At 35.6% G+C, this 13,806-nt stretch overlaps 1 protein-coding gene across 1 annotated transcript in view; it reads right to left on the bottom strand.

The window, feature by feature from the left end:
• Positions 1-13,806, bottom strand: part of FRY (FRY microtubule binding protein) — a 152,954-nt gene that overhangs the window by 69,586 nt on the left and 69,562 nt on the right. The window contains exons 17-19 of the mRNA XM_070942813.1: positions 13,504-13,611; positions 2,433-2,688; positions 947-1,129 (exon numbers count right to left, since the gene is read on the bottom strand). Coding sequence (XP_070798914.1) covers positions 947-1,129; positions 2,433-2,688; positions 13,504-13,611 — 547 coding nt within the window. The remainder of the gene's footprint in view (positions 1-946; positions 1,130-2,432; positions 2,689-13,503; positions 13,612-13,806) is intronic.

The following is a 13,806-nucleotide window of genomic DNA, read 5'->3' on the forward strand; positions in this document are numbered from 1 at the left end:
TATAGAAAGAAACAAAAACAGCCCCTCTTGTATATTGCCGTGCACGGCCCTTCCTGATCTCTATTTTCACTGGCAAAGGGCTGCACACTCCAGCTGAAAACGGAGCTTGCGAGCCTGTTTTCGCTGGTAGAGCGCTTGGGTCACCACAGGTGCCCCCCGACACAAGTGGAATCAAGCTGGCCACGCCCACCCTGGCCACACACACTCCAGCCCCCCCAAGGTCAAACACAACCCTGATGTTGCCCTCAATGAAATCGACTTTGACACCCCTGTCCTAACTCATTTTCTTGTAGCTCAGAAGCTGCAAGAAGCTACTCTTAACTGATAGATATTTCTGGAAAATTTGTAATATTTATTGCTATTATTCTTATTATCAGGCACTCATTTTGGAAACCTCAATACTTTAATGTAAGCAGTTTGGGAAATTTCTTGGTGTTTATAATAGATTTACTGTTCTCTGTTTCAATATGTTTTCATCTTTAACCATAAATTAAATGAGTAAAATTAAACTAACTTAAAATGCAATATCAGATACCCCATAGAATTGATATCCATATGATACCTGCACATTTTCACTGCTGGGGTTAAATAGCAGCTTTTAAGAAATTAATCTTGATCAGAAATGTAATGCATATAGAAATAACTAACCTTATTGCCTCTGCCATGTGGTCCTAATCTGAACTTTCTATAGCCAGAGTTTATATTTTTAGAACTCTAAATATAAATCACATATCTTTTGCTGTCATAGCTGATTTGGCACTCACTAACTCTCACATCCACAACAGTGATGAAAACTAGAGGAACCTAAAAGCAAAATGTATTGGTTATTGATCTTGGTAGGGATTAATTTTTAAGTAAACTTGCACTAAACCTCAGTCCAAACTGATAAAGCGAAATTTCATTGTTGGGGAAAATCAAAGTCATGATACAGTCAAGAAAGCCATACCTCTGCTTGTCCTAGTGCATGAAATAAAGCACGGACCTCTCTGAGAATCAAAACTGCCAATTTACGTGTGGCAACTTGGAAACTGCAGAGTAATACCAGTGCAAAACCTTCAACAGCATGCAGTACATTTGAATAAGAACTTCGCTCAGTTTGGGTCCTTTGACTGGATCCATTTGCTATCAGCTGCAATATAAAGCATTTATTAACTCACCCAAGTATATTTCAAGTTTTAGTCTTTAGACTGTTCTAATATAGAAAAATATATAATTTGAACTGTAAAATTTGAAATAGAAACAAAAAGGCATTGACTTGTATGTTTTGCTGTTCACTGAAATAATAACTACTTTTCATTCTTATTCTTCAAAGCATTACCCTGTGTTATGCTGGTCTATGGCTGTAATAAAGATTTTGATTTGATTACCCTGTGGTGCACAGTATGTATACGTAACATTAACTGTCTGACATTTGATTTCAGCCATAATTGGATTTTTACAACAAAAAAAATTGATATTTGCTTCCTACTACTATTTAAAATTACAATTAGGACAAAAAGAGAAGCTCAATTTCCATGCCAGACATTTTTAAAGCAGGTCTATAAGTATGGGAAATCAATATTCAAATCTCATCATCCATAATTTTGAAAATTTAATACAATTTTGCATTACATAAATGGCCAAATCATGCATTTCATCTAATCTGGCTAATTCTTCTTCTGCAAAATAATTATACTTTTATGGAGATGCTATCTAATTAAAACAATTTCAGGATATGTAGCATAACCTATCACAGTGGGACAGATCTGAAAAGCAAAATCCAAACAATAAGAAATGCAAAGACTCAGTAAGAAACCTCCTCTGAAAACACCTAGTCTTGTTACCGTTCTCTGTTGGTTGAACAAAGCAGGGTTGGAACAAATATATATAATTGCAGAAGGAATTAACTGGAAGAAAACAAGGTCCTTTCAGGGTACTAGTTTATAATCTATTTATAAAACATTTCTTTATAATCTTTTTATAAAACATTTTTCTGTTTTTCCCACTCTTAAGCTTATTTGTGGTAACATTATTTAAACACATAGAAATTCCAAGAAAATGCTCTTCTTTCATTGTAGGCCCTTTCTTGTTCTACTGATACACAATAAAGGCCTTTGTAGTTAACTATGATGAACAATGCCTGGGAAGCATCAGGTTCCTCAATTATATTTAATTATATTAAAATATATAATTATTAAATATAAATATTATGTAGTTCTTCGTGTGTGTATCATAGTACAGTAATAAAATATGTGTGGAATAGGTATTTCCTCCCATGTTAGATATATATGATACTGAGTATTTTTCTGTTTTCTTTAGCTGTTACTAGGACTTGAGCATATTTTATACTTGCTGAAAAAACAGGTCTGCCAAATTTAGAATGGGTACTCCAATTCCATAAAGTGAAGGAACATGTTAAGAAGGCAGTGTTATCTTTGCTTTTAGAATCTTACCTCTGAAGATCTGACTTTTGTCTGTTCACTGGTCTTCCCAGAAGTGTGTATTGTAAGCTTCCATTGTGTTAGCAACTGTAATAATAATTTTAACGATGTGTCCAGGAGGCTATTATGCACATCATTCACTTCACGCAACAAAAAATTTGTGAAACCAAAAAGAACATCCTCTCTCCAATCGACAAAATCAACTAGTAGTCCCTGAAGAGAATTTTGAGAAATGTGCCGAAGTTCATCATCCATATGTATAGAAAGCCTATGAGAAAAAAAAAAAGGAAAAAAAGTGAAATGAAAATTATGGGCAACTTCTATAGCAAAAATAATCCCATTTTCTTTGTAATAGCTACTCATTTAGATCTACAAACCATTATTGTTATAAATTTATTCTCAGTCAACATAGTTTAGTATCTCTAATAACAACATATAATGGAATTTGTTTCTAAGGAGATTTGAGTAAGTTTATATGTTAAACTTTTCTTGAAATAACTTATCATAAAGTATTTAATTTTGAAGTAAAATGCAATGCAAATAGTATCATAAATTTAATGTTGCAATATTTTTCAGGATCAGACTCAATAAATTTAGTAAGAGTTAAAGGTTTAAATATATCTCCTTTTATTTACAATAGGCATTCTATATTCACTGAATATTTATAGGTAGAAGCAAGTAAATGGGGGCAAACAGCTCCTTATATATACAATGGGTGGAGCTAGATGTGGGAGTGGTGAATCATGAATACATTAAGAAGTGAAGAATAAGTTAACCCCTGATACCCCGTTCATATATTATTTACACATTATAGAATAAGGCATTTACATCTGACAAATCCCCCTCTAAATGCCGATTCGTTACACAACACCAATTACATTCAGATTCAGGGCAGTACAAAACATACAATTTAGAAGTTAAGTATTTATGCTGCTTGGCAGGTAAAGGCTTTGTCAATATGTCAGCTAATTGTTCTGAAGTTTCACAATGCACAGCTTTAATAAATCCATCCTGAGATAATTGTCTCACATGTTTAAATTTTATATCTATGTGTCTGGACCTTTGTCCAATGGCGTCAGATCTGGATATTTCAATAGCTGCTTTATTATCTTCATGCATAATAAAAGGTAAAGCAGGTTTTTTCCAAACATCTGAAATCAAATCATTAAACCATACAAGGTTATTTGCAGCTTTAGATAAACAAACATATTCTGCTTCTGTCGTTGAAGTGGCCACTAATTCTTGTTTACCAGTGTACCAGTAAACTGGACAGTCATTTAAGAGGAATATATAACCAGATGTACTTTTTCTACATGATGTGTCTCCAGCCCAGTCTGCATCTGCATAACATGTAAGCTTTGGTTCTTTATTATCGTTAGGTTCCAACATTAAACAAAAGTCTAGTGTACTTTTCAGATATCTTAATATTCTTTTAACAGCTTCCCAGTGGTACATTGTTGGCTTGCTGACATGTCTGGATAATAAATTGAGGGGTAAAGCGATATCTGGTCTTGTCCAATTAGATATATAAAGAAGTGAACCTATGACTGATCTATAAAATGTGTTATCTTTGAATTCAGGGGATGATTCATCAGTATTTCTTAGAAAGTCAGTTTGCATAGGAGTATCACAAGGTTTGGCATTACTTAGATTGCATTTATTTAAAAGCTCTATGATCTTATCTCTCTGAGTAAGTTTGAATCCTCTTTTTGTTTTATTAATTTGAACATCAAGATATTTGTTTACTTTGCCTAAAGATTTCAATGAGAAATGTTCATTTAGCTTAGTTACAAAGGTTTCTCTTCTCTCTTTATGTTTTCCTATGTATAAAATGTCATCCACATAGATCAATACAAATTCCATGTAATCATCACCCTTTTTAACGAAAAAACAGTTATCAGCAGTGGTGGCATTGAAGTCCATGGTTTTAAGTACTTTTACTAAGCAATCATACCATCGTTTACCAGATTGTTTTAACCCGTATAAACTCTTGTTTAACAACCAAGTCTCATTTCTGTTTGTGTATTGACTGTGGGGTGCTCTTACATATATTTCCTTATCTAGTTTTGCGTGTAGGTACGCTGTCTGTATGTCATATTGGAATACATCGAGATTAAGTGCTGATGCTACCACTAGAGCTGTTTTGACACTCTCGGTTCTTACTGTGGGGGAATACGTGTCAGTGTAATCCTCCGGATATTTCTGTGCATAACCTTGTGCAACTAGTCTAGCTTTGTATAGGGTATTGCCTCCCTCTAAGTTCTTAATTTTATATATCCACCTGGTACCAATAATTGTTTTATCCTTTGGTGCGATTGCAGGTGTAAATACATTTAGTCCTTGTAAGCTTTCCATTTCTTTTTTCATTGCTAATTCCCATTTTTCTTTTTCTTCACGAGGGAGTTTTAACACTTCCTCATATGTATTAGGTGTCTTTGATTCATCATCCATATGCATTATATAGTCTTTATATTTATTTGGCATCTGATTTCTGGTGTTTCTAATTGTTTTTTCAGGTTTACTATTGTTATCATGCAAATATCTTGCTTCCTTTTTAGTTAGTGTGTCTGTCTTTATTTTGTGTTGGCTATTTGTCCATGTTTTGGTTTTGTTTTTATATTTGTTGATGTTTTGCTTTTCTATGGTCCCTTTCTCTTGAGATTTTGTATCTTTGTTGTCACTTGGAAATATTTCATTAAGATGTATTTTAGACCAGTTGGCTTGTTCATGGAATACAGCTGTTCTGGAGACTATAAATTTGTTATTACTATCAATGAATCTGTACCCTTTAGTACCTGTCTCATATCCCATAAATCTGAGTCTTCTGGACACGTTTTCTCCCTTTCTTCTCAGTTGCTTAGGTATGTGTACGTCTGCAGTGACCCCAAATATGTGCATGTGTGCCAATTTTGGTTTTCTATTATACATTACTTCATATGGTGTTTTATTTACAATGCTGGACCAGGTTCTATTCTGTGTGTAATTGGAATAATGTAAGGCTTCTGACCAGAATTGTTTGCTTAAGCCAGCATCTTCCAATGTGCATCTAATCATGGTTTGTAATGTTGAGTTCTTCCTCTCTACAATCCCGTTCTGGAACGCAGAAAATGGACTAGACGTGTAATGTAGCATTCCTCTGTCCTTTAACCATTGGGAGAATTCTTTAGACATGAATTCACATCCCCTATCTGTCATAATTTGTTTTATTCTGATATTGTGTTGTGTTTCTATGCGTTTATAAAATTCTTTAAATTTTTGGAAGGTTTCGTCTTTGTGTTTTAATGTATAGACAAATCCATAACGGCTATAATCGTCTACTATGGTTAAGAAGTAACGTTTTCTATAAGTGATTGATGGAGTTAGTGGACCAACTAAGTCCATGTGTACTAAATCAAAAATTTGGTTGGTTGATCTGGTGGATTTTCTTGGTCTGGGGCTAGTCTTTAGTTTTGTAGATTTACATACTGAGCATTCCAAATAGTTTTCACAATTTTTTATTTTGACACCTTCTGCGTGTTCAGTCATTTTTTGTACTACAGGAAAACTGGCATGTCCTAACTTCCTATGTAAGATGTGAGCACACTCATCATGAATTGGCTTACCTATTTTTGGTTTTTTTTCATTGTGTACATCTTTGTGATCATGAGATATTTTACATTCATCATTGTCACTGTTGCTAATGTTTTCATCATCTACTTCAATACAATCTTCCACATTTGAATCAATGTTGTGTAACCATTTTTCCTTTGTTATCAGATAAGGTAGGCCTCCTTTAATTATTACAGTGCCTATATCTATCTTATTTTTCTCTAAAGTCACCTTTCCTTTAGAAAAAACTATGTTAATATCAGAATCTCCACTTAGTTTTATGGCACTTAGTATGTTATGAGGTATTTCAGGTATTAGCAATACCCCCTCTATTTTTCCTAGACCTGGCAGTATTACATTCCCTCTGCCTAATACTTGAACCTTTTCTTGGTTAGCTACTTTTATTACAAATTTATCTTCTACAAATGAAGACAATATATCTTTGTTATTAGTGGTGTGATTAGTTGCTCCAGAATCAATAAGCCAATTACTATTTTCATTCTGCTGTGTGTTAGTGTTGTCTTGTTTATTTAATCCATTCAATGAACCAGATTTTCTATCCTTTGAATTATCTCTGCCCCCTCTATTGTCCTTGTAATTTGGTGGGCTTCTGTATCTATGTCTATCCATGGAAGACTGTCTATAATTGTATTTGTTTCTATATTCTGACCTATGTCTTTCTTTTGAAATTTTGGGGCAATCCCTTCTATTGTGTTCCCTGGATCCACAGTTATGACATTTAAATGTTTCATTATATTTTTCTTGGAAAGCTACTTTCCTATATGTTTTGTGTTCTATGTGATTGTTAGAACGATTCCTTCTTGAATTGTCTTCTGCTATTAATTTATTGGATAGACTTTCTATGGATAAGTATCCTAGATTGATTGTGTCTAAATGTGACATATAATTGTCCCATGATGGATCAAGTGAGTTGATAATAACACTTTTCATTGTTTGATCTGAAATCACCTCCCCCCTTAAATGCAGCTCAGCTCTTATTTTGTTTAAAGATATTAAATGCTCACTTATGGAAACCCCTGGTTTTATCCTAGATGAAAAGAAATCTTTAGACATCCTTGTGGTGGTAGCTACACTGTCACTGTAAAACAAATTGAACATGCATTGAATAATTTCTGACACAGTCATATTTTGCTTAATGCTATGATACATTGCAGGAGACACGCTAGATATTAATAAGAAAAATGCTCTATGGTGTAAGCAGTCTATTTTTAGAGTCCAAGGTCTTTTTGGGGGACTAGTGATAAAAAACAGTAAGTTTTCCTTCATAAAGACAACCTGGAGCTGCTGATACCATTCTTGCAAATTAATGCCATCTACCCTTAGCTTTGGGAAGTCACTGGGTAAATTTCCGACATTATTAGGTCCATTACTTACAACCTGAGGTAGTCCGTGGTCTCGCAAATGCAGAAAGTTACAAAACGGCGTGGGGATGCTCGCAACGAGCCTGCACGGTCTCCTCGCCAGTTCATGTCTTCCCGGACCGTCTGTGTAGTCTTGCGCATGCGCGTTGTTCATTTCTTCCACGGAGTCGTCGTGAGAGGTTCTCCTCGTTGCGGCTCGCTCGTTCTGCTCCTCCTCAGACGAATTGGTCTCTGGCTCGATTTTGGGAGTCTTGACGATGGCGGCTGCTCTTCTTCTTCCTTTGACGGCGTTGGTGCTTGCTTCGGTCTGTGGCGTGGGGCGGTATCGGCAGGGCCCTCTGGGTTCGGGCGTCGTCGCTCTCGTAGTCAGAATGGGAGCGGGCAGGTCTTGAGGCATTGGCTTGCCCGCTCGCTTCTTCGTTAGTTTTTTTGTTATTTTTAGTTTTGGTCCAAAGGCAGCAAAAAGCGTTTTCATTGCTGATTTTATTTGATTGTTTGTTGAATCCTCTTCACTTTCCGATTCTGATTCTTCAGAGGTGTTAGAGTCTTCTTTTTCATTTTCGTTGTCTGATGTTTTTCGCGCCAGAAATTTTGAATTGAGCTTTCTGATTGGCTCTGCTTCGCTCACCCTGGAGGTCTGTTGAAACCAAGATGGCTGCCATTCAAAATTTCGCGCGGGATCACCGGTTTTCTTCTTCACAACAATATTTTCTGTAGTCATATCACTCACTATTTTGGTGTCTTTTGATTTTTCATTAGTGATGTGCTTCTCTCTCGCTGCTCCGCTGTTCTTCAGCATATCTTGGAGGTTCGCGATGAGGCTTTCATCATTCTTCTGGCTTTTCAATAGTTTTAATATTTCTGACCTGAGTTCGTTATTCTCTATTTCGATTTCCTTCTCATCATCATTTTCATCTATTATTTCTTCGTCTTCAGTGGTGTATTCTTCAGATTCTCTCGAAATCGCATTTGTGGATTCGTTGATTATTTCTTGTTCTGTTTCTATTTCTTTGCTGTATGCCCTGGTGTTGGGCCTATCTTTCTTAGACATTTTTAATTTTTATTGAGTCAATTAACCATCCTCTGCTACCAGCTTGTTGCAATATTTTTCAGGATCAGACTCAATAAATTTAGTAAGAGTTAAAGGTTTAAATATATCTCCTTTTATTTACAATAGGCATTCTATATTCACTGAATATTTATAGGTAGAAGCAAGTAAATGGGGGCAAACAGCTCCTTATATATACAATGGGTGGAGCTAGATGTGGGAGTGGTGAATCATGAATACATTAAGAAGTGAAGAATAAGTTAACCCCTGATACCCCGTTCATATATTATTTACACATTATAGAATAAGGCATTTACATCTGACATTTAATCTTGTTTTAATTCAAGTTTAGTTAAAATAGATGATAGATATATTTATTTTCAAAATAAAGCAGTAAAGCTCAAGACACAAACAACATTCTTAATATTCTGATTTCAACAAAATTACCAAGCTATCTATATAGATAAATACCAATTCATCTTCATAACAAGCAGGCTTTCAAGAAAGCTACCATTCAAAGCTGATTTTAAAAGTATTAATATTTGCTCAATTTCTTACAGTTTATTACAACTAAGTTCTGATTAATTTTGAAACTTTAATTTTCAAGAGATATCTAAGCTATCTAAGCTATAATTTTTTCCCCTAATCTCTGGTATGAAAAGAATAGTAGACCAACGTGCAAAGTGGTATTTTTAATACTTGTTTCAACTTTTAAATATAGACAAAATGATGCCTGACATATGCTTTCTATTCTAATTCATACAGTTCCTTGATTTTTGGCCATTCTGATGATCAGAGTTAGTAAGAGTTAAAATTCAGGATATCTGGAAAGTACTAAATGACCTGCTCTGCATTAGGAGATTACAATACTATAGATTGAAAAACCAGGAAATATTTTGCTTCTAGCTCCAAACATAACAAGGATAATGTCCTTCATTTCTTTAAAAATGCCTTACTAACTTTATAAAACTTTATATAACAATATGCAGTTTATTTTAGAGTATTCACTATTCTTTCCTCTGGTAATTTAATTTAATTGAAATGAAATTGGATACTGACTCTACCAGCTCATTCCTAGTACTCTTTTTATAATGTCATACATCAAAACTATCACCGAGCGTCTGAATACAGAGATACAACTGCAAGACATTTGACCCTTATGAAATAGAAACAAACCAGAGCTCCCCAATTCTGGGAGAAGATGCACGTGAAGACAGATACTGAAAGAAGACTAATAAAAAAACTGAATTTGCATACTAGCTTTATTTTATTCAAACTAAATGAGTTAGAAAGAGAAACTCAGAATAGCAATGGTTGGTAGTGTGTATATAAGCAATAATGATAATATTTGTTATCTGGTTCATAATTCAAGTTTATTCCAGCAAGAATATCTTAAAAAATAATAGTGTTTGTTTCTTGTCCTGTAGTTGTGTAATGTAATATCACAATAAGAATTTGGAATGAACTGGAGTAACCGATTTGACATTTGACACATGCCTTAGAATTTTCTTCAGCTGTTTGAATACAAAGGAGTGGCAAATTATGGCACATACATACTGACATCCATTTTTGTACTTGAATCACATGCAAGAACGCCTAGGGTGGCACTCGTATCATGACACCCATTTTGTCATTCTGAGTGTTGCATATGTACCTTTCTGAGGAATTTCAAAAGGTGCAGATACTATACATAGGGTGTTTAATATTTAACTGTGACTAGCACTATAAAATCTGTATTAAAATGCTGATTTTTGAAATATGAAGAAGGATATTAGGAGGTCAACATCACAATGTTTGACATGAACACAGTTTATTCTTAAGCAAACATCTTAATCTAACAATGTTTTAAAAACCCACATACTGAAGTTATTCAAAGCGTATACAATAATAGCAATAAATAGGTATGCATTTCAGCTAACCTGCAAAATGAAGGCAAATCAACACACCATCAATCCTGGGGCCTGCTAGTTTGTTGACATTATTTGCAATTATTACTTTCCAAGCCCCAGACAAACAAGAAATACAGGGAATGGTGATACAGGTAGATATGAGGGTGATCTGAACCTTAAACTGGCAAATTTAAGTGGGTAGATGCTTGAAGTCTGCTTGATGGGTTCAATTCTATGTTTTAAATTTAGCAGTAATTTGGTTGGCTACCGCAAGCCACGTACATTGAGTAATATTAAAATCTCAGATTTAAACTGATTATTGTTATGCTTCTAACATAACATTAGAAACATTATGCTTGAGTGTGAGATTTGTTAATCAGTAAAGATAAATTAAAAAAAATGGAAGACAATTTTTTTGTGTGTGTTTTGTTATTTTCACACAGAAGCCTAAGCTGATTGCTCACTCTTCATAATCCCTTAGAACAGCGGTTCTCAACCTGGGGGTCGCGACCCCTTTGGGGGTCGAACGGCCATTTCACAGGGGTCGCCAAAGCCCTCTCTTGCCCCCCCACGCCTTCACTCACCCTCACTCTCTGCTCTGTTGGATCGCCGGCTGTTCGCTTACCCCGCCCACTCCCAAACTGTTGCTGCCTCCTGAGTCCCAGCTGATGGCTAGAGGAAAAAAAACTGTTTAAATTCTTGCCGCGGGGCTTCAAAGGGCCGCCCTATAGCCACTGGTGGGATTCTGCCGGTTCCGCCCCACCCCTTGCCCCGCCCCTCCGCACCACTATTTATTGCCAATAAATAGTGGTGGGCGAGGGGCGGGCGAGCCAGCAATTTAACAAATGGTTCGGTGTTTTTTTGTAATTTTATTTGCCCACGGAGCTTCAGCATAGGCTAATTAGCCCTTGATTAGATCGGCTCCCAACTCTCAGCTGATTTGCTCTCAGCTGTTTTGCTAAGGGCTCTGCTGCTTGTTTGCAAAGAGTGCTGGAGCAATTTTTTTTCCCCCTAGCTATGCTGAAAAATGAAACTGAAAGTAAAGGCTGTTGGCTTTGCTGTTGCTACAACATTGGAACATTAGGCAGGCAGATTTCTTTTCTTTTTCCTCACCAAAAAAGGTAGGTGCAAACAATGGGAAATTTAGGGAAAAAGTGGAGAGTTCAAGATTTTAAAACACAAAAGAAAAAAAGCTCTATTTAACCAGGGAATTGTAATAATTGAGATACTATTAACTGTATATTGTGTTGAAAGCAGAAATGGTTAAGTTGTGGTTTGGAGGAATATATGGGGGAAATTATTTGGTTTATTATTATTGGTAAATATAATTAACTGATTTGTAAGAAATTGGATTGCATGGAAATAATTGGAATATTCATGTTCATATTAATATACAAAAAAGGTAGTTATATAACTAATTGATTTATATTAAAATGTTGAATTTATATTAAACAACTGTAATATTACATAATTAACCAATGTGAGGATGGATATAAAAATAGATGACAATGGGAAGGGGTATAATATAGAATAGAAGGGAAAAATTGAATTTGATTAAGATTAGAGATGAGGATGAAGAGTAATATTGGTTTTTTAGAAAAATAGATGAGGAATAAATATGGCAAAAAGGAAATATAGAAATTGTAAATTTAATTGAAATGACTAAACATTGTTTAAATTTGTGAACCAGCCAAATACTGTTCAAAGAAAATACATTGTATGTTTGTATGTGTGTTTCTAATTATTGTTATTTATTCATATTTATTCTCTTTTATTCTTTAAAGAATAAACAATTCATTCTTTATCTTAATATCTTTATATTTGTTTGGGGTTGGCTTTCTTCCCTTTCATCTTTTTTATTGTACAGCAATCTTTCTCCTCAAATCTACCACCTCTCTCTTTTCTTTCCTTCTTACTTTCTCTTCCTCCCCCTCTTCTTCTCCTCCCTACTTCCTCTTCCTTTCTCCTTCTCCTCCTCTCTTCCTCCCTCTCTTACCCTCACTCCTACTCTAATTTCCCTTCCCTTCCTTCATCCCTCTCTATTGCTGTATCCTTTTATGCATATGGACTACTCAGAGGGCTGAAAAAGTTATTTCTGACTGGTCCTCGCACTTTTGACCAGTCCTCGAACTTACGACTGTCCTCACATTTTACGTTTTTGCCCTATCTTGTCACCATGGTGAAGAGAAACAATTGTGAAATGAGTGACACGGTTGTTAAGAATGCTACAATGGGCATAAATGATGACCAGTCATAAGTGCGAAGACTGGTCAAAAGTGCGAGGACCTGTCAGAAATCACTTTTTTCAGCCCTCTGGGTAGTCCTTTTGTGCACATGGACTATCAGAGGGCTGAAAAAGGTAGTTTTAAATTGAGCCTATCATTTAATAATTTTAATTTATTTTAAATTCTGTCTGTCTTTGTGCTTTTAATCAGACTGTACACCGCCCTGAGTCCTCCGGGAGAAGGGCGGTATAGAAATAAAATTAATAAATAAATAAAATAAATAATAAATTTTTGACTGGTCCTCGCACTTTTGACCAGATCTTGAATTTATGACTATCCTCACATTTTACGTTTTTTGCCCTATCTTATCACCATGGTGAAAAGAAGCAGTTGTGAAATGAGTGACATGGTTGTTAAGAATGCTGCACGGGCATAAATGTGAGGATGGTCATAAGTGTGAGGACCAGTCAAAAGTGCGAGGATCTGTCAGAAATGACTTTTTTTCAGCCCTCTGAGTAGTCCCTATACACATAGCCATGGCCACCCGGTCACATGACCAGCTAGCCATGCCCACCCAGTCACATGACCTCCAAGCCACGCCCACAAAATAAGCCACGCCCACAGAACCGGTAGTAAAAAAATTTAGAACCCACCCCTGGTTGGGGGTCACCACAACATGAGGAACTGTATTAAAGGGTCACGGCATTAGGAAGGTTGAGAACCACTGCCTTAGAACAGCTGTACCTTTTCTCAGGAAGCTATGGTTGGCTTCAACAGTTACAGTGAGATAAAAAAAAAAGTGATTTATGGAATTGCCAGCAGTTCCTACATGCACCCAAAACATGTTTCAATGCTCCTTCCAAGAAGCTACAGAATCCTATTATGGCTTCACAAATTGATCAGCAATGTCATTTTTAATTCTAAAAATTCTTTAATATGTACACAATTTACCTTGATAGCAAGTCAATTAGTTCTAATTTAGACATCCCATCAGGAAGGAGTCGTGGAATAGCAGCAACACAAGTCCTGAAAAGGTCAATTTTTGGTTTTCTTTCGCCTCTGAAAAGAATATGAAATTGATTAATCACTTTTTAATACCAGACAGTGGAAAGAAATATATATAAACACGGGTATTAAACTTGTGGCATCACATTGCCATCACGTGAAGTTTCATTATGTTTTTTCCCTTTTGTGGAGCTGGGGTGGGCATAGCCTGCGCATGATGCATCCAGCCCACGGGCTGCCAGTTTGACA

This window comes from Pituophis catenifer, unplaced genomic scaffold, assembly GCF_029215685.1.
Source record: "Pituophis catenifer annectens isolate HBS135680 unplaced genomic scaffold, rPitCat1.0.hap2 SCAF_4, whole genome shotgun sequence".
Lineage (NCBI taxonomy): Eukaryota > Metazoa > Chordata > Lepidosauria > Squamata > Colubridae > Pituophis > Pituophis catenifer.